Genomic DNA, 20,891 nt, shown 5'->3' with positions numbered 1-20,891 from the left:
TCCTTGGATCAATTCATAGCATTGGTTGGCTGCAGCACCTCTTTGCTGGTTCCGGATGCTAATGCTGTCAACAGCACTGTGTGGTAATTTGATGTTTACTGCAACAGAGGTGATGGTGCCCACCATAAATTTGCTAAGGTGTTTTACCAGTCAAAGGTCACTGATCTTTTCCCTCCTTTTCCTTCCGAGTTCATCAGAAACTACAAGGGTGAAACCAGCAGACAAATTCCTGAGACCTGTTTGTATCAGAAGTCTAAAGGCTGAGCCCAGACTCTGCTCCCCTGTCAACTCCATGTGTACATGGCACTGACGGAGGTTGAAGCAGCCGGATGAGCTGACCTGCGATGATGAACTTGGGCAGCCTTTCTTGCTGTACCATTTCCAAGGTTGTTTGTGGAAACTGAGGACTTTCTGATCAAAGAAATCATTTGTGTCATTTGTGTGTGTTTGTGAATATGTGTGTGAGGGTGAATGTGACAGACAAAGGAGAAACAGACACGGTGTTAGAACAAGGAGCCTTAAAATGAAGATTACAAGTGAGCAAAATTATATAATTTCCATCACACTTATATAGGTGTGTCTATATATATTTCCTCATGCATTTAGAAGAACAGGAAGAGTCAGGTAGCAAATGTCTAATGTGTAGAGAGATTTTTCTGGGGTTCTACAAATTGTGTACATTGCTCCCTTCAAACCTTTGGAGACAAATATTTTAGGAAAATTAATAAAAGCATCCAGGGCAATTATATTGCTAGAGAAGAAAGAGAGAGCAAGACTAGCTAAGTGATGCATAAAGATTTTATAAGGCATCCATTGTCAAACAAAAGGTTGAGAATGATCAGAGGATAATGCACAGTTAGGATGGCAAACTCATCAATAGTTAATCACAACCTGTCCACTTCTGCCACAAAATGCAAGAGGCTATGAACAGCAGCTCTGGGGCACCAGTGGCAGTTGTGCAAGCATGTGTCCATGCCTGAGCATGGGAGCACTATGCAGCTGTCACATCCAGATCAAGATGTTTTCACATCCCCACCACCTCCTGTACCCCTGCCACCACCTACTGATGGGGCAGAAATGCATCCCCCACTAATTACACCTGTGAAATGGTACAATAGTCACACGAACTGTGATTCTAAGAATGTTCTTCTTGGTTTACCTGATGACCTACAGAATAAATAGGGACACCTAAGCTGTACAAAGGCATATTTATTCATTATTTTTCAATTATACTTTTACATTTGGATTTTTTAAAGTTTATTTTTTACAAACACTTGTGCAACCTTCAGCTATTGTCTTTAATTTTCCCATTTTCTTTACCACCCCTCTTTCTTTACCATTCCAGAGAGTGTCTCATTAAAATGCTCTCAGAAAAGTAACACATCCTCCTAGTGGTCCTCATTTTGGAAAGTTCTATGCATTCCATCTGTGAAAATGGTTACTGTTTGTAAAGTGGCAAGATTAATAAAATGGCCACTGTTATGTGTGTGCGTTTCATTTAGCTATTTGAAAATACAAAATTCAGCATGCTGCTTCTTCTTGTGCAAACTTTGGTGCCTATATCATATGGGACTCCTTTCCCAGAACATGGCTTGTTTTTGATGGAACATTTGTGTTCTCAGTTCATGCCTCCTGCCTGATCTCCGGTTTATAAGAGTGATCGGCATTCCAGTACAATGTATGTGCAACAGGCGTGCAAGTAAGTTGGTCTGAACCTGGACACAATCAAAATTTACCCTGGCTGAAATTCCACACACTTTTACTTACCACAAATAGTTCACTGCAACCTGTTTGTACCTATGCAAATAACTTACTGTAGGGATATCTTGAAGCTGTTTGAAGTATCATTGTTTGACTGAAGGTTCTTGCTCACTGTCACAGCTGACATTTTAACAGCTTTTAGTATAGACGGTCAAACACAGTGATTTCATATTAGCTGTCTGCTGTGCTTCAGTTCTCCTGAACTGGAAAGATGGGAACTCAACTGGGGGGTCCACTTGGAGATGGAAACTGAGATAAACTGGATTTGAACCTTCATGTATTTGGAAGTTTTAAGGGGTCTGGCAGTGCATTCAGTCACAGAGGCATAAAGCCTGTAAACTCCTTTCTCAGTAGGCGTGGGAGGGCTCTCACAGTCTGGCTACAACCCCCTGTGCCAACCAGCGATGCACCGGCAGCAGCAAGGGGGCTGCGGTATGGAGAATAGAGAGCTGGCTGATGGCTAGCAAAGCTGGGCTTGTTCCAGTGGACTTTGTCAAGACGTGTTCCTGGGGTACCCCAGCCAGGCACAGGCAAGAGTGGAGTCAAGGCCTGATGGATGCTTTTACAAAGGTCTTTCTCTGTTGGAATAGAGGAGGCTTTTCGTTTTCACTGTTTGATCTCAATGTGAGCAAAACATGAGTGCTCTGCTGTCCTGCCTGCAGAACCAAAGCATGCACTACGGAATATAGCTGTTCAAGGGGATACGAAAATTTGCATCATGTTGATCTAATAATCGCGACATTAGTAGCTTCATAAATATTATATGTAGTCTAAACAAGTTTTTTCCATTAGTAATCTGAGGGAATTTAAAGTCCTGTTTTAATTTGACATTTCTTTTCTTGTATTTTCTGTACTGTAACAGTCCTACAATATGTCTTTTGCATAAAATGCATAAGGTTTGGGGGATATAAATGGAGTTTTACTCATAGTTTGTCCAAATACCTCTTGTAATTTGTATCAAAATTCTTGTACAATTTTTATATTAAAGATTTATCAGTCATTGATCTTTCTGTGTCTTTGTCTTTCATTTCTTCATTTTTCATTGATTCAATGACATATGGTCATGGATAGATGCTCATCTACAATGTTTGCACAAGGCCTCTTGTAGTTTGAAAGTTGCACACTACATTTAAGAGTATTGCATACTTCCCAGAAATTGAATAGGTTAAAGTTTTTGGAAGGAAGATAATTGTTTTTCCCCCTAGCTTGTACACATTTCCTTAGAAAACTCCTACACAGTGTGGCATCAAGAAACCTACAACCTCACTAATTTAGTCACCTGACTGCAAAAAAAACCCTTAACATGGACATTACTCATACTTAAGTATGTCTGACAGATGAAGAAATGGAAATGAAAGGTCTTGCCGATTTGGTGTCCTAGTTCAGTCCTGGTTTTTTGCTTTTCTAAGCAGAGGTACACACTTCACTAATCTCAGTGTTAGGGTATGAATTTTCCCATGCTCTAAAACGGTGGGGACATTGGACAAATGTATCTCAGCACCAAACTTTATTTGTATAAAAGGGATTATAACATAAAAATTAAACACCAAAGAATTCAACTCGGAGTCCTTCGGATTAGCTTTCTGCTCCATGCTGACTAGAATAGGATGCAGTGTATGGAGATATTTCAAAAACCCATTTGCAGGGTCGAAAACATCCTTTCGTTAAGAAATCTTGTTTTTCTTCTAAGGGACAGCTGTGTCAGCTGGGAAAATGTGAGAAAGATTCTTTTAGAGTAAATGCTTTTGGTTTAGCCTGAGCTCTTAAGGCACTAATAATTTTCTACACACTCCTCTTCTTATCAATAAAGGAAACAAAGTAGTCTCATGACAGGATAGTTTTGTCCATTGCTCTGTGCTTGTAGAGACAAAAAAGGCCATATTACAAGCATGTCCAAGACAATGAGTTGCAATAAAGTTCATATTTGTTCATTCTACAAGGGAAGGCCAAAATAAAACTCAGCTTGTTAAGTTCCATGAAATGCTGAGCACTGGGGTGGTGATGCCTCAAAGCACACCTCAAAGTGGGTGTGTGCTGAACTTCCAGCATGTACAGTCCTGTTTGATGTGATGGCAATGGGTATCTGCTTGCAAATGAGCCCCCCTTGAAAGTATTAGCTGGACTGCAGATAATACTGAACAGCTGCTCAGTGTTTGACTAGAGTCAAACTTTTTTTGTTGTCTCACGTTTCTTGATCAGCAAAATGGAGGCAACTCAATTCACCAGCTGAATGGGACAGGTGGGGAAAGAAAGGGATGTGAAAGCCAAATAAGCAGAATTTGCTAAACACTGAGAATGGTAAGTCTGAGAAAAGTTATTGGTGAGTAATACATACTCTCTGATGGATTCAGAATTTTCCTAAGGTCTTTTCTTTTTCAGTCCTCCCAGCCCAACCAAGAGCCATTTTTCTGCAAAACGTCTAGCTCTAAAAGCAGGACTTCACTTCTGATCCAGCTACTTCACAGCTTAAATTTAGTTTATGTGTTGAGAGTCATGAGCTATGAGGATACAAGACGTCTGCCACAGGTCCACTAAATAAAGTCCTGAGAGTGTTTATTTCATTTGCCTGTTTTTAATCAACCTGAAATAAACAGCTCAATAACAAGCTGAATGCCTTTAATCTATTACTGACTTGCAGTTGTCAGCTTCATGTCATTAAACTACATGCCATCTTTCCTTCCCTTCCCTTCCCAGAACTTCCCTTCCCTTCCCAGAACTTCCCTTCTCTTCCCCTTGCACTTCAGGTTTCCTTGCCCCTCCTTCTCCTTCTCCTTCTCCTTCTCCTTCTCCTTCTCCTTCTCCTTCTCCTTCTCCTTCTCCTTCTCCTTCTCCTTCTCCTTCTCCTTCTCCTTCTCCTTCTCCTTCTCCTTCTCCTCCTCTGACACATTCTTTCTCTCCTTTATTTTTTGTCTTTTTGTCCCCTTTCTTTTCTTCCTTACATTTCCTTTTTTTCCCCAAAACAATACTGCAAAAACATTCAGTTCCCTATTTCATCCAGCAGGAAAAAGAAGGAAGAAGGGAGAAAAAAGCCGAGCAACTCTGGGGGGAAGACAACCTTTGTTGGGGCATGTGGTTATCCTGCCGTGTTATTAAATGTCATTGATGTGTTAATGTGGTTCTGCGTGGAAGCCAAGCATAATTATAATATTTTAATCTGTCATAACACATCTATAATTGGCATGAATTCCCCTAAACCAAATTTTTTTCTAGCACAGGATTTTCATACTCAGAGAAGAGTATGAAATTATGAGGCGCCCAGTAAGACTGCTTTTGACACAGCTTTGAACTAACTGCTTGGGTAAGAGCCTTTTGAAGCACCCTAGGCCACTTGAAACCTGCTGTCTGCTTGCTCACTCCCTTCAAGTTGACAATATGACATTAGATTAAGTGCTCCTAATTTAATAAAGCCACTCCTGCACTGATACTGATATACCAACAATGAGCAAGGGGTGGTAAGAAGAGAGGAAGATAAAAGGTACATTAGTTTGGCTGTAGTGATACCGAAAAAAAAACCCTCCTTCTATTGATCTTATGTGAGGTGCAGTTATTTTTAAGTCACCTGACTCATGCTTATCCAATCCTTACCCATATTCATCAGAGACAGTATAATGAACAGATATTGATTAACTGAGGTAGCTGCAGATATTTCCCAACAGTGCTAGTTCACATTGATAGGTCTCCAATGGGAATACATGGAAGTGCAGCCCTGAACATAACTTATTGTGTTCTAGGTCCTTCAATTGATTTTATTTGAAGAAAAAAATATACAGTGGCTCTCCCGTGACCTTTAGCTGAAACCTCACAGTAAAGAACACAAAATGACATTCAGACAAAATAGGCATTGCTGCTTAGAGTCCTGTCTGTCGTGGCAGAGCCAAGGTAGCTAGGTGCTGCTTGTGTGCTGTGGTTTCCATAGGATCCCAGTACACAGAATAGCCCTGCTTTCAGGTGGCAACTTGAAGTAATTAGAAAAAAAAGATATATCCTGTTAATGTCTTTATGTTGTTCTAGTGCTTCAACTGGATTTCCATTCTGTCAGCAATTCTCTGCTGATCCTCCCACAACAACCAACACAGAGTTCAACAAAATATGCTGTGAATGTAATGCCATTGAACTGGTAATGCACCCCAGTGGAGTACTAGCCCTGAATACCAGCCTCCCAAGAGCTTTAAGCAATCTGAGTGTTATGCCACATGGAACTCACTGAATGCCCCTTTTGAAGTTTCCTGCGCTGCTTGGGAATCCTTTCTCAAGGCAAGTTCTTGAGAGCAGTGTGCTACTAACGTAGAACCTAGATCCCATTTTCAGCTCCATTCCTAAACACTGTAGCAGTAGCTAAAGAAAATATCACTTACTAGTATGTGTCAAAAGGAATGCCAGTAATAAGAAAAAAAGCCTTAAAGGAATTTACAAAGAAGACCAAAACTGGCAAGCCCAAAATGCATGTTTTAGAAGTCTTAGGAGCTTGCCAGAAGTCAAACTGACTCAAGCTTTGCGAAATTATAACAAATAGCAAAATCCACTTTCACTGGATTAATAAAGTGAGACCACATGAAGATTCTTTCTAATGAAGTGCAGAGGTTTTCTTGAATAAATGTGATTCCAGAATTTGTCGGATAAGTAATTTTCATGAGAGTCTGGACAGCACCAGTACTACTTCCCCAAACTTGGTTAAGTCACTGCATATAGTTCAGCTGCCCATGGACAAAAAAGAAAAATTCAAAGAAAGTCTGTGTGTGCTTGAAGAGAATAAAATAGGCACTTTTATAGTGGTAACTTAAAAGAACTTGTTTTTCATAGCCAAATAAATGAGAGCTGAGAGAGAGAAATTATTGTGCTGTGTAAAAACTTACGACAATGGAGCAGGGTGTAAAGACTACAGAAAAAGAAGAACTATGTATGCTAACCAGAAAAAATATATATTATATATAATTTTATGTTGGAAAGTGGAAACAATTTTAAGTGCTGGAGAACAGACAATCTGGACCCGCTTTCCAATATCAGCAGAAGAGGCCAAAATGTGAACTAGCTAGATGATAGTTTAGATATAATCAGTTTATGACGAGATTAAAAATATGGTTATCTGCAAAAGCTAGGGTTGGAGTTCCTTTCCATCTTATTTTATCTATATCCAGTGGTGTTTAACTAAGTAACCAGACTGTTACGAGGATAAGTTCACAGCCTTTTGGTATTCCCATCTGTACCACAGTGCACACTAAATGCATTCATCTTGCCAACTCATTTTCCTATGTCTGAAAAAAAAATCTACACTTTTGCCATATCTGATGGTATTTTCTGCTCCTTATCAGCCCTGTCTTGGGTCAGCAAAAGTATCCTTGCTATATAAGATCTTTTTCTCCTTCTTTCCAATGTATTTTTATGCAGCTCCCTCTCCTTCCTACCTTTACCCTGTCTAATAATACATTTTAAGATTGCTGAAAGTTTTCTTGGTTAGAGCACTTGATTTAATTTGTCTAATATGTTTTCAATCCTCTGTAGAAAATTATTGCAGAATTTTACTGCACCATTGTTTTGTGAAATTTTATAATTAAGATATCTAAGGCAAAGGTGTTCCACTGTAACACTGTAGAAGTTCCACTTCTACTCCTGTAGAAGTCCTGTCCTAAGTGTTTCACAGGAGCTGTTTTGCAGTGGAATATATCTCAGAGAGATACCCTCTCATTGGGGATGAATAATATTAACAATATACCTTTTCCAATGATTTGGGAAAGGTGCTGAGAGGCACCAAATCAGGTATTTGATATTGCAGGTTGTCTGATATATCTTCCCTGACTTGAGAAAACACAAAGTTTGAAATTTGGATTTTAAAATATTATTTTCTAGCTTCTCTGTTATTTTGCAAGATAATAAAACATTGCAGTTGCTGTGTAAAATTTTCCATCCTGTTTCCATGGCCTCTGGCGTTCATTCATATAACTTTACACTCACTGAGCTCCATTTTGGCCTGGGTGTGTTCAGCCCAGCCTGGTGAAGAAAGGCTCTAATCAGTTTGACATGCCTGGAGCTGGTAGGAAACTGTAATCTATATCCTAGCCCTGGTCTTCTAATTAAGAGTAAAATAACAATGGTCAAACCCTTGATGTGCTACGGCAGTAAATGTCCACTGATTCCAGTATAAATACTGCATGAATGAAATGTAAACTGCAACTGGAGAATTTCATTATCGTGTATATGCATTGCTTATTGGCCTACAAGAATTCAATCCATGAAATGTGCAGTGTTTCAAGTTTCTCTACAAATCCACTTATTCTATTGTGAAAACTTGATATTTTCCTTTTTCCTTAAGCTGGTCATAGCCCAGAAAAAGCTTTACAATGTTTTTTTTCTTTTTTTGGTTTTTTTTTTTTTTTTTTGGCAGGTGAACCTTTTGTTACACTATTGCAAGCTCCATGAGCTAAGCTATACAGAAAAGTCAGAGAAAGCTGTTGTTAAGTCACAAAGAGGATGTCAGGGAATAAGTTCAATGAAAATATTTGAAATTAATAAGCTATAGCAAGAATTTTCATGATTAAAAATACCAGGTCACAAAAAACAGTGTCAACAAGCACAAGTTAGACTCACAGACTCTGGACCAGTAAAAGTGTTAATTCACTGAGATCAAAGGGTCAACTATATCTAATAAAATAAAAATAATGCATGACTAAAGAGCTTGCAAAATACAGTCATATCATGTTAAGGCAAGTTCTCAGGAGGAATTTTTGTACACACTGAACTCTTGTATTTTAGAATGGGTCTTTCTATAAAACATAAAATGAGAAAACTTCTCATCTTAATTTAAGGTAAAACATCAGTTCTGTCTTGTGAAACAGCTTTAGTCTAGCCACTAAGCAATCACAATCCCAATATAATCAGCTTCAGACCTTCTATAAAAAAGTTATTGGAGGAGGAAAAAAGATCATTTTCACTTGCTAAATTTTAAATCAGGAAAAGTTTTAGAAAAATTATCCAACAAAAGCATAATATGAAAATTTCTAGGTATGGCATAGAGGTTATTTTAAGCTACCATACCTTTCAAAAGCAGAAGAAACTGAGAACAGGAAGGCCTGAAAAAGTAGACTGCTATTTTATTTCTAAATTAGTTTCATAAGGAAATGAGTGTTACGTCATCTGACTGCATGAATCTGGATCTGCCTGGGTGCATCTCTCCTCCCCACTAGTATAAATGAACGCACTTATTTCAACCAAATTTAGTCAAAAACTAGAAACGCCAAGATGACAGGTATGAGTAATAAGAGACAGGACAAGAAAGAGAGAACCCTGAGAATGGCTGCAAGAAGGGGAACAAGCTTCCTCTACACTACTCTCCAGTACAGGAGTTACACCTTGGAGAAAACAGACTTTGAGTTAATTCTCACTGAGTTATTTGCCTGGTGGAAACCATGTCCTGAATGACTTTGGCAATAAAAATTACTTTTCTGGTTGTTTTTTGTAAGTTAGTTAGTTTTTAGTTTGTCAGTTTGTTTGTTTGCTGTTTTGATTTCTTTGTTTGGTTTGGTTTAGTTTGGTTTCTGTGTTAAGGCTCAGCCCTCCTCTTCTGAGGGGTGCTGTGGTGAAGCTGCTTGCTCAGTGTTAGTGAGGGCTTAGGCAGCCGCCTACAGATCCAGAAAGCCTGGGGAGGTTTGGGAACCATCAGGTCAGCACAGTGGACATCTGGGGCCAGCCACATCAGAGTCATTCAAGTAGTTTCCACATTTCTCAAGAAGGAATTGATAGCTCCTTAGGCTATCACGGCTAGCTACTGAAAATGTTTTTGATCCCTGCTTGTCATCTGAAAGCACAGGACAGCACACTGCACTCACACTCAAGACATACCGCCATGAGCTGGAACAAGCAGGGGCAGAAGAAGGAGGGACACCTGCCTTTTCTACCACCACCTCCTTCCAAATCCCACAGATTTCTGGGTAAATCTGAGCCACCAAATCCAGCTCTGCTGAGATCTGGTAGAGTAGAACATTGCCATCCACCAAGCCTGACCCTTCCAAGGTTTCCCAACTGCTAGCTCACCCAGGCCAGCATCCTCCTGCAGCCTGTGGCTGACAGGCTGCCATCAGGGAAGACTGGCAGTTTCTCAACATTGGCTGACAGCTATTGCTGCTAATGCTCCCCTAGAGGATTTGTTGTTATTGGGCTGAGTTTCTCTTCTGCTCATTATTGAGTCCATTATTGACACTGTTAGCTGTCACTGAATCTATATGGCCACAGTTTTGCGCAGGGAGCAGATCCCATGAAGGAGTTCTAACCAGCAACCTGAAAACCAGCAAAATACAGATCCACTTTCCCTCATCACCACTATATGGCATTCATCACAGCAGCAGGCAACTTGTTTACTGTTGCATCCCTATGCAAGCCACATAGTCTCAGCAATGATTTCAAGAATCAAGGCCTGTATATGCTAAGTCATTAAATCCAAACATATTTTGATCTATAATTGTGCAAGATTTATTCAATTTAGGTGTTTTTCATTTATAGTTCTATTGGAATAGTAATGTATTTTCAGCTTCCCATACCAAGATTTGTCAATTTTTACTGCATCTTTTAACTGTGCTCTTCCAGTCCAAGTACCAGCACTTTTCCAAAGCAGGTGGTGGAGAAAAAAAATTGTTTGCAGCTTTTACCTGAACTACTTGAGAAAATACCTCATTCTTTTACTGATGGGTGTATGCATACATGGCATTACTGAAACTGGTCCATCGAACAACAACTGCAGCAACTGCTATATCATCTTCAAAAGGGAGGCTGTTTCAGTTTTTTTCAACCCAGCTTTCCTGCTGCAGCTTAGCCCTTTCTCAGCCCTGCTTATGGCTCTGACACTTCTCTCTTAGCTGCTCTTTGCTCTGTCTTTTCCCTTTCTCCTAAGCCCAGACTCAACAGGAGACTGGGCAGGAATGCAGTAGGCTGACACTTCAGTTTTCCTTGCGGTATACCCACCTCTGGTGTCCTTGATTACCCATGTCTCACCAGCCCTCTTGTGTGCAGCCCCTTGTGTGTTATCCTCCCTCTGGCTCTCAGGATTGGCTTCTCAACAAGCATGGCACTGCCCTGCCCTTTCCTTTTGAAGTAGGCAAGGTGCAGGGAGGTCTGGATCCCGGCCCTGATCCCATCCCTACAGGCAGAAGGATGGCAGAGTCCCAGCTTAAAACTCTTGGGAGGTTTGTCAAGTGTGCTTAGTGCCAGCAGGACAACGAGGCTCAAGTTTGTTCTGCTGTGATGAGGGAATATCATGATAAGGGTACCAGAACAAAAAAAATGCCAGCACAAACACAACAAGACAAAGCATAATATTAAAATCTGATGTTGACCACCACGGGAGCAATGTGATATTAAATGTTAGAATGCAGCTTCTGTGTGAAGCAATGACTCTGAGGGACTTAACTGGCTCAGCAGCTTCACTGTGTGTATCCAGTAGTTCAGAAAGTAATGGAATGAACATCCTTTTCTCATAACTTTTAATAAGACAGCTCATCAGCTGCGTTCACTGCATCCAGAGCAGGAAACTTGACAAGGTGCTTTGTACCAGGAAAGCACATCCAGTAAGCTCAGTGTCAGGTCCCAGTAAAGGCAGCTGTGAAGTATTATACAGATTTACCTTCTGTGTAGCTAAGAGGGCAAGCTGGGAATTCCAGGGGACAGAAAAAGCCACCCCAACTGAATAGCTGTCAAAGTGATAATCTTTTTAAGAGAGTATGTTTGCTGTGTGCTGCTTATTTATACAGGGCCTGTGTGCCTGGTGAAACTTTTCAGTCCTCATGAATTCAAAGAGGCAAAGTTTCCATTAACACAAATGAGGATGTTATATATCAAGATCCTGGAGCTCTGAGAGTAGAATATTCCCTTGGATCACTATAAATGGTGGAATCTTTAAAAAATTACTGGTTTTGTTGGAGGTTTTGTTGTTGTTGTTGGTTTTTTTACTTTAATAAACTTTAATAATTTAATTTAAATTAATGTAACAGTATTTATATTCCGTAGCATGAATTCCCACCAAAAAAAATTAGAGAGGTAAAGACCTAACCCACTTTATGTTCAGAATCTAAATTAGCTTGAAAGCCCCTTAGTTTTCTTCATGCAGCAACAAAAAAGACAAATCACAAAACACACAGATCTTGGGTTAATTTTTCCCAAAATACTTCTATTTTTGGGTCTTATTTTTGACAATCACTGGAAACTTGGAAGCGAATTCTGCAACTGGGAAACTACTTCAGTATTGATGTGCACTTGACACTGACTCCTGGGGATGAAGAACTTGCCTTGTCTGTGCTCATTGCTATAGGCCTCCATCTTGACTGAAACCCACAGTTACTACTCTAATAATAAAAACACAGAACAATGCACCCTCTGTGATGAAATCAGTAGAGAGCATGAATGTCTCTGTATGTGCCTCAGAGGGATAAAACAAGACTAAATTTGGCAGCACTGCAAGTGACAGTATTGAGTGACTGGTAACCCTGAAAGTGAAGGTGTACCACTACCCAGGAAGTAACCAGATTTGGCGCACCAAACTGATGCATGTAAATACCACAGACTGGTTGGTGAGCATCAAGACCTACCTGGCAGTGGCGGAATAGCCTTAAGCAAATTTTCTGCTCCTATCCTCATGTCTAGTCTGCAAAAGCTTCTGTCCTTTAATTTCCTCTGATTATGTATTTAATTTGAACAAGCTCTTAACCTGTTTCAATATTTTTTCTTTTTTTTTTTCTTTCTTTTTTTTTTTTTCCCTAAATGAGAATTTCCTAGCTATTTTGTTCTAACAAAGTGGGATGGGAGTAGTTAACATGTCCATTTGCCCATTCACAAACAAGCTATTTACCTCCAAAATGCTATTACTTTCTTTTACCTGTTAGGAAATAACACTGCTGAAGTATCTCTGATGCAGGTAGGAGGTTGCCTCCAAAAAAACGGCTCAGGCATGGGCCTATTAACCTGACCATGCTGCACTAATGATTTCGTTAATGCCTTACCTTCACATGATTGAACAGGGTTTCCCTCAGATGACTGGACAAATGAGAACAGATGATCAGCAGAGTTCATAAAAGTGAAATATCTTATAGTTGCACCCCTGTTGGTCTTGTGTTATGGGTGAATATGCATGCAGAGGGGTGAGCAGGAAGAGAAAGGGAGTTGATTGTAAAACAGCTCCATAATTACCACATAGATGAAGCTATGCATCAGTGAGAAACTTTAAAATATGTACATTGCCATAGACATGATTGCCAAAGTCTGTTTTCACTTACACTGATAGAAACCTGGAAATATCCTATTTTCAGTTAAGTGACTTCAATTTGTACAAGTGAGAGTTGCCTCTGTCCCTTCAGAAAAAAAAAAAAAAAAAAAAATAGAGGGTGAGAAAATCAAATGCAACGCAGTCAGACAAAGGGCATGAATCCCTGTATCAAAGTCCTTAAACTAATCTTATTTCTTAGTGAGACAGCTTCCTTTCCACATTGCAAAATACCCTATAGAGACTCTTTTCAGCTTCTAAGGAAAACGTGGGCAGTATTTTCAGAATCCAGTCTTTGTTATTTTTTTGAATATTCATCTGAATTATTATTTCACTATTATCAGCTTAAGTGGCAGTGCTAACAAAACAAGAAACAATAAATCTTTGTCAAGTGTTCCTGCTGTGGGGTGAATAACCAGTGCTGATTCTGATTCCTTAAGAAAACTCATTTCTTGTAACATAAGCTCTGTTGAAGATGGTCATGTCAAATGATTAGACTTTTTACTTGGCCATATTGATTCTGTTCTACACCAATGCAGACCATAATGCTGGCTAATGTTATTGATGAGCCATCAGTCCTGCAGAGACGTGTGGGGCATGCAGCTTTCTCCGAACCACAAAAACCTATCCATGAACAATGATGGAGAGGAAGAGGAAGATGCAAGCAAAGCACTCAGGCTGGCTTCGTTCACCCTGTAATACATTAATGAAAGACATACACTCTGTTGGAAGAGACAGATGTGGCTCTCCAGAAGCCATTTATTTATAAAATAATTATGAATGCATGGTCAAGTCATGGATTTTCATTACAGTGTGCACGTCTAACACTCCTTCTTTGTTCACGTTGTACTCTAAATGAAATATAAAGGGAGAGTGATAGCTGCAGATGCCTAAGAGAGATTACTCTCTCTTTGCCTTTATCACATTTTTTCAAACATCGAGGACAGGTGGTACCTGTCTTTGTTGAAGTAATGCAAAACTGTTTCTGGAAGGCACACTTCAGATGCAACCAGAGAGGCAGCCTCTGCAGAAGTGCAGTAGAAGGCAGCGTCCCAGCTCCCTAAATGCTGGAACTTGTTTGAACAATGCAAGATCATTGATACCAGCTGCTGCATGAAGAGGAGTGAGTTTGATCTTGAGGACTGCTGAGCACAAGGCCTAACCACTTAAATCTCCATTTCATTTCCTTTTTGTTTCCTTTTCTAGTCTTTCTTTCATGGTCTGCCTTTTTGAAAGCCCAGGGTAGGGGCTTTGAAAGTTAGTCTGCCTTTTTCTGTCTCAAAATGAGAGAAGCAGAATAGAGTTATGACCTAGTCATTCAATGAGTTCTGTTTCTTGAAGAGGAGGAAGACTGTGAAACTGGTAAAGAAGTCAATTATTGTACCACACCATTCAATTTCTGGCATAATAGTTCCATTGTAAGCTGTACTATAGTAATAAGGAGATAGGTAAACATTTAAGAACTTACAGCTGAAAGTTTGCTTTGTGTGCCTTTCTAGGGAGAAGCCATAGGATCAGAACATAGAAAACATATAAGAGGCTTTCTGCTCAAAATTTTGGTGTAAATTCAAGTCTGATCCTGCATCTTTACAGTCTCCCATTTGCTTTTCAATGTTATCTGTACTGTACAGACTGTTTAAAAGATCCATTTCCTTCTTTAGGCTGTTTGGATTTTAAAGTACAAATATTTCTGAGTTTATGTCATGTCTATAGAAAACCATGCCACTTAGCATGCTTCTGTAAGTTTGTGAAACAACATGTCAAATATGCTGATAGCCCTTCCAGTGTTCGTCAATTATTAGCATCACTGATTCCAGGGCAGAAAGCTGCGTTTACAATACAGGAAAAGTGCTCTGTAAGAGTATAGATACCAGTATTATTGCTGGCAATCTACTGAGCAAGTGACAGAACAGTTCAGGCACAATGTGATGACCTGCTGCACATGTCATACATGTGTCAAAGGTAATGCCTGCAGCAAAAAAATTAGCAATAGGAACAGACAAAGCAGAGGAGCTGAAGTAACCCACACCTAAATAAATAAATAAATAAATAAATAAAAAAATAGATAAATAAATAAATAAATAAATAGCTGGCAATTATTCTTGAGTGAAAAGACAAAAACTGCATTGGCTGTGAGGTTACATCAGAAACATGATAGTCCACTCTTAATGAAAGTTTTTCTTGCAGTGTAAATAAGAGACTGAGCAACAAGGCTGGGAAGGTGGGTCAGTATTGCTAAAGACTTGAAGAATTTTTTTAATTTTCGGGTTTTTTGGGGTTTTTTTGCAAAGTTCAAAAAATGGATGAATTTTGCAGAGCGCAGCTGCAGTGATCTATATATATTATTACAAACAAGATAATAGTGTTCATAAGCAGAGATGAAAGTGAACAGGAGCTGGCAAAATAAATGTTAGCTGAAACTGAATCCCACTAACCTCCTGTGGAACATTTGTGATATTAACCCCCTGCACACTCACAGCAGAACATTCACAGAGGGAGCTGAGCACAAAGCTTGGTGATGTTTAATTTTAATTTAACGCAGCTTATCCAAGAGAGACCATACTGCTCTGTGGCACGACTGAAAGGCTGTTGAAGAGAATGTGAGTGCATCTGTGTGGGTACATGCATGTGCAGTTGCAAGCCAAAACTAGGCATCAAAGCACAGGGATCTGGTTTTAGGCTTATGATAAAATAAATGGCTACACTTTGGGTCACACTATGTTGATGTAAATCCACAGAAAACTTGTTTCATAGCACTGGGTATGTTTATACTCAGAGATCAGAATTTGCATACTTCTCTGGCTTTTACATGGCCTTTTCTTTTTATCTGGTACCATGACCTTCCTTTTGAACATTATATTTCCCAGGGCATTTAAAATTGGTTTTAAGCATTTTTTAACTACTACTACTACATCATAATAATAATAATAATAATAATAATAATAATAATAATAATAATAATAATAATAATAATAATAATAATAATAATAATAAAACAAAAAAATCTTAAATCAAAACACCATCAAAAAAATTAAAGAAAAAAAACCAACCTTCAATCAAATTTTTCTATATTCAGCATTTTATATTGTTTCCATCTGACTGGTTGAGAGTGTAGCTCCATATACATTTGCAGATGGAATTGACCCCAGTATGCTTTCCTCTCCCAGGACACTAACAGTAACCTGAAGTAACACATTCAATAATCATCTTGGGTTCACAGCTAACACAAGCTAAATCTTGGCCCTACTGAAGCCATTGAAAATGCACTGGTACCAGAAATTTACTGCATAACTGTCAAATATTCTGACTGAAGCATATTCCCTATTAATTTAACCAATCCTAGGCATCACTGAAGCCTAATTTCTTGTGAATCTCTGAGGTAATTAAATTACTCTCTTTTGACCCTCACGAGTATTTCCTCTGAAAGCTCAGGAGATTAAAATGTAGCCTATTCTTATGCAAACGTAAGTAAATCCAGCACACAGATTTTTTAATTTCTTCAGCTGCCCTTTACAGTTCCCCTTTGTGACAAACTGGTGATTTTTGACATGAGAGAGCTTAGAAATAAAGTGTAAGTAGACACCATTTGCCAAAAATTTTCTTACATGCAGAGTTTGAGTGAGTTTTCTTTCCTCATGCATGCCTTTCCCCTTTCAGAAAGCTGGAAAAATTGCAGCCTATTTCATAACTGGCTATCAGCACTATATATATAGTGTGAGGTCTACAATTCATTCAGCTATAGATGAAAAAGTCCAATTTACTAATTTAATCCTTGCAGGTGGGGCTGTAAACATGGGTTCCCATGTGAATAATTACACTGAAGTCTGTGGTATTTCTCACTTCCTTCCCTGTCATACCTGTACTTCAGAACTGGACATTTCTATCTCCATATGTGCTACAATGAGAAGTAAAATTCTATGTGTTTGCTAAATAGTTTATTCCTGAGAGTTTTCTTCTGTCACTTAAAGTTTATTTGTTTTCACCCATGGGTCACTCTGGTAGTCACATTCTACATAAATTTACTGCCTGCACTTAAAATTAATAACATGTCAAGCATTTTTCATTTAATTCTTTCTCAAACTTCTCTTATAGGTTCCCCTGGGACTGAAGAGACCTCCAACGCTCTTCCCTTGTTCTGTGATTTGGGGAAACGGACAATCACCAGCACTAGCCCAAGTAAAATTTTTGATGGTGGAAGAAAAAAACCCATCCTAAAGGCGGTATTTTCTCTGGACTGATGACTCAGAGACTTCTCACTATTTCTATAAACTCATGTAATGCAAATGTGTCGGTAAACATAGTTCTCTTTCTTTAGTTGCCCACTTATGTCTGAGCGCCTCTTAGCCCCACATGTACCAGTGAATAATCCTCAGTGCAGTATACTGCAGCTCAGGAATTCCCCAGAAGTCTTTCGCCAGCATGCTGTATAGTATTACTTGGGTTACTGTTCAGGCACCTTTCACCTTCTGCCCTGTAGCAGTGAGTCTGAAACGGAGGAGTCCTGTGCTGATGCTACTCAGAAGAGCATCTTTAGCCAACTTTTTGTTGGAGGCAGGAGGGAGAATACCACAAAAAAGTCACAGGCTGACAACAATAATCAAATATCCTCATTACATTGTAAGGGAGTAGAGAGTTCAATTCCTAGCATGTGGTGATATAGGAAGAACTACTGGGCACTCCCTACAGAACCTAAATCAAGGGTATTTTAATTTGCAGTCCCTGCTATGTTTCCCGCAATGAGACACAGGACAATAGGAGGGAACATATTTCTTTTGCAAGTTAACTCAACATGCAATATGCAGAAGATTAGTCAAGCTTACTCAGTGCTAGCAATCCACAGCTTATTGATCTCACCCTGTCACTGCTTACATTTTTTATTCTTTAATTTTCTTTCCTTATTTGCTCATTAGTTCAAGAGATGGAGGGAAGGGGAGGGAGTGTTAGAAGATCTAATCATTTTTAGGTTGCATTGGAAGAAGAAAAATCAAACAGAGGCATTGTCAAATAGCAACCCCTGAGTAAGAGCTAACTGTCCAAACTTGTTCTACGTTATTTGTCCCAGCCCACACAGCACAGTAGTATCTAGCCAGCCTTGCAGCCCTCTGCAGAGGTTACATTTCTAGCCTATGCAATTCTTGCTGTGGAGGGATCATTCCTGCATCTTAGACAGGCATAGCCAAGTTACTAAAGAGGTACTTGAGAAACAATCCCCACTGCGTGACTAAGAAATGGATCCTTCTTTCCTGTTTTCAAGACAAATATCATTACGTCTTATTCCAATTTACAGTATCTGTTAGCAGTACACAGCAAGAGCTTCTGAGGAATTATAGATGTGTAATTGTTCAGATTAGTGGTTAACAATAAAAAGCAGATACTTTTCCCTTACACTACTAAAAGTAGCTAACAAGGGTGGTAACTGTGAGAATTAGAGGGAAAGCAACAATTTCTTTTTCACAGATATGTTTACTTTCTCTTTTTTACTCTTTCAAACCTCCTCACCTTCTTATTATTGTTTACTCTATATTTTTCGGAGTTTGCAAAGCTTGGCTGAGGGTAGTGCTGGGAAATTTGCACAGAGCAAACATCTGATTTCCAACATAATAAGTAAATGAACACAAATTTACCTCCATGGCATTCAATATTAACTATTTTATAATGCTGAAATAATGGCCTCCAGCCATCTCTGAAGTGTGCAGAGAATAGTTAGTCAGCAGCTAAGCACAGCTTTCTTTAACCACTATGCTATCAAAGGGAAAGTGGGCAAAGATTGGGAATTTTAATGAACAAATGGCATTCCTAAAGTTTGCAGTTCAAAGCTAAGTAAATAATGAATAGCTTGAATGCAAATTACCCCTAATTAACTTTACTAAGTCTGTTTTTAATAAGGATAGATATGAAAGAATCACTAAGATTATAATATATTACATGTCCCACAAACATTGAAGCAGTGATTTTTTTTCAGAGGGTGATAAGTGGATGGAATGAGTTTTTCAGCATCTTGGATAGCAATGTTTAGGTAGTTGTAGAAACAAACATTAGTGCCTACTGTGTTCAGGAAGCAGATGCGTCCATGATAGTAGCACATGCAACATCTTAGACAGATGCCACCCCCAAAAAACAGGAGAGGAGGGGGCAATGGGGAGGGAAAGGAAAGCGGGTGCTGAACTCAAGAAGAGGAACTCCACCTCACTTGGAAGAGACAGCAGAGCCCACACAGGAGGCATAATTAGGAGAAAGCTGGTAGATCCCAACCCAATCTATAGGCCTGCCTTTTGTACCTCCATCAACTTCAGTGAATGTTGGGTGCGCAAGGAATGCGAGATAAGGCCCTGAAGGCACGACTCGTTACAAACAAAATAATTTAAGGAAGAACACCCACGGAGCAGGAGTAGTCCAGCACCTGGCATGCCTCACAGAAAGGTGGGTTTTCAGAAGTTTTCTGAAGCAGGGGAAGGGTGTATATCCAAACATATTAAAAGGACAGCATGAAAGAGAATAGCTTGAATCTAAGTAGATTATATCTATGCTAGAAATAAAATTAATGTTGTATCTCTACAGACTCTATTTACTGAGAAATGGGCAGTAAGCCTCTGCATTTTTAGGGACTGGTGCACACATTAGGCTTCAGCTATTCTTGCTGATTTTAATGAAAGCATAAATATACCAGCATAGGAAAATAGTCCAGACAAGAAGTACTTTGGAGTAGCTAGTCAGGCATTTGTCTGCACTCTGGAGCCCCAGGAGCACAGATGGTTCTGAGTGTTACACAAGTCTGATCTCTCTGTTCTTTATTCAGGAATTACCACTTGAACTCTGAGCACGAGGCAAGTATGTTTGTAGAGAATATTGTGATTTTGTACAGCTCTGCATGAGTGCTAGCTATGAATCTGACGATTACTATTGTATTTATGGTGTGCACTAATGACAGATATAATCCATTAAAATATATGTTTCACAATGAAATTGTGAATCAAAAATAGATACCCAATATGGTTATATAAATCTTGCAGAAAAAAAAATCTGTTTATGAAATTTACTGACTTTTGAGTGCTTGGTTTCAATACTTTTTTGTCGCAATAATAATAATAATAGTGATAATGATATTCCTTTAGGAACCTTGTTACAGTTCCTTGGTTTAAAACAGAGAAAAATATTTCTCATCACATCTAGATGTTATTTTCTATGTGTCATGTAATCCAGGAGCCCTATCTTGAGTTACAACACCAAATTCTGAGTTCAGGCCTGCCTGTTGAACATGACCCATGTTGTTCTTACATACTTGAATTCTTTTCAAACCCAGTTCTCCAAAGGGATGCAAACATGTAACTTCTGCAGAATCTCCCTACATTTTGACAATATCATTCATTTTTCAGATGAATATCACATTACAGATAGAGCGCTTGGTTTTCCATGTTCTGTTTGCTGCGTTCCAAATATTGATATTATTCCTTCTTTTTCTTCTCTTTAGTAAAGCAGAATTTTTTTATTGCATTTATCTGCTGTGTGACCTGAGCTCACAATCCGTAATCATTTGTTTTGTTCTCCAAAATGAAAACAAGACCCTCAAATGAAAACCAAACCAGCCGGTTTTGATGGCTGTGTGGAAATATTCTCAGATCTGAGCGGTCATGCCAAAAGCCTGGACTCCACATTTTCTCTCTTGTCTGTTATACAGGGCAATAAGAGCCAATGAAAGTACTTTCAACTGGGAAAGATAATACTTCATGTTTGCTCTACAATGACCCCTCCAAGTGATCAAGAAGACTCCCACACTTACTTATGCTCAGCCAGCAAAGAACATTTTCCTGCATTGGAGAACACATCCAAAGGAACCTTAAAATCTGAACACAGACATATTGGAGCATTCCTCCCCACCCTTAAGGACAAAAGT

The 20,891-nt window shown here is 39.1% G+C and overlaps 1 protein-coding gene across 2 annotated transcripts in view; it reads left to right on the top strand.

Annotated features, from left to right (window-relative positions):
• BNC2 (basonuclin 2) overlaps positions 1-17,277 on the top strand; it is a 352,999-nt gene extending 335,722 nt beyond the window's left edge. Inside the window, exon 7 of one of the 2 annotated variants that reach the window (XM_033086194.1) lies at positions 17,093-17,277. In XM_033086194.1, the coding sequence (XP_032942085.1) occupies positions 17,093-17,215 (123 nt within the window). In that variant the 3' untranslated portion in view covers positions 17,216-17,277. Of the gene's footprint in view, positions 1-197; positions 2,689-17,092 lie in introns of those variants that run through there. The other variant, XM_033086195.1, reaches the window with a different exon arrangement.
• Positions 17,278-20,891: the final 3,614 nt, after the last annotated feature.

Source organism: Catharus ustulatus, chromosome Z (genome assembly GCF_009819885.2).
Source record: "Catharus ustulatus isolate bCatUst1 chromosome Z, bCatUst1.pri.v2, whole genome shotgun sequence".
NCBI classification, from domain to species: Eukaryota; Metazoa; Chordata; class Aves; order Passeriformes; family Turdidae; genus Catharus; species Catharus ustulatus.
The sequence above is the reverse complement of the archived record's forward strand: the minus strand, read 5'-3'. Positions and strand labels throughout refer to the sequence as shown.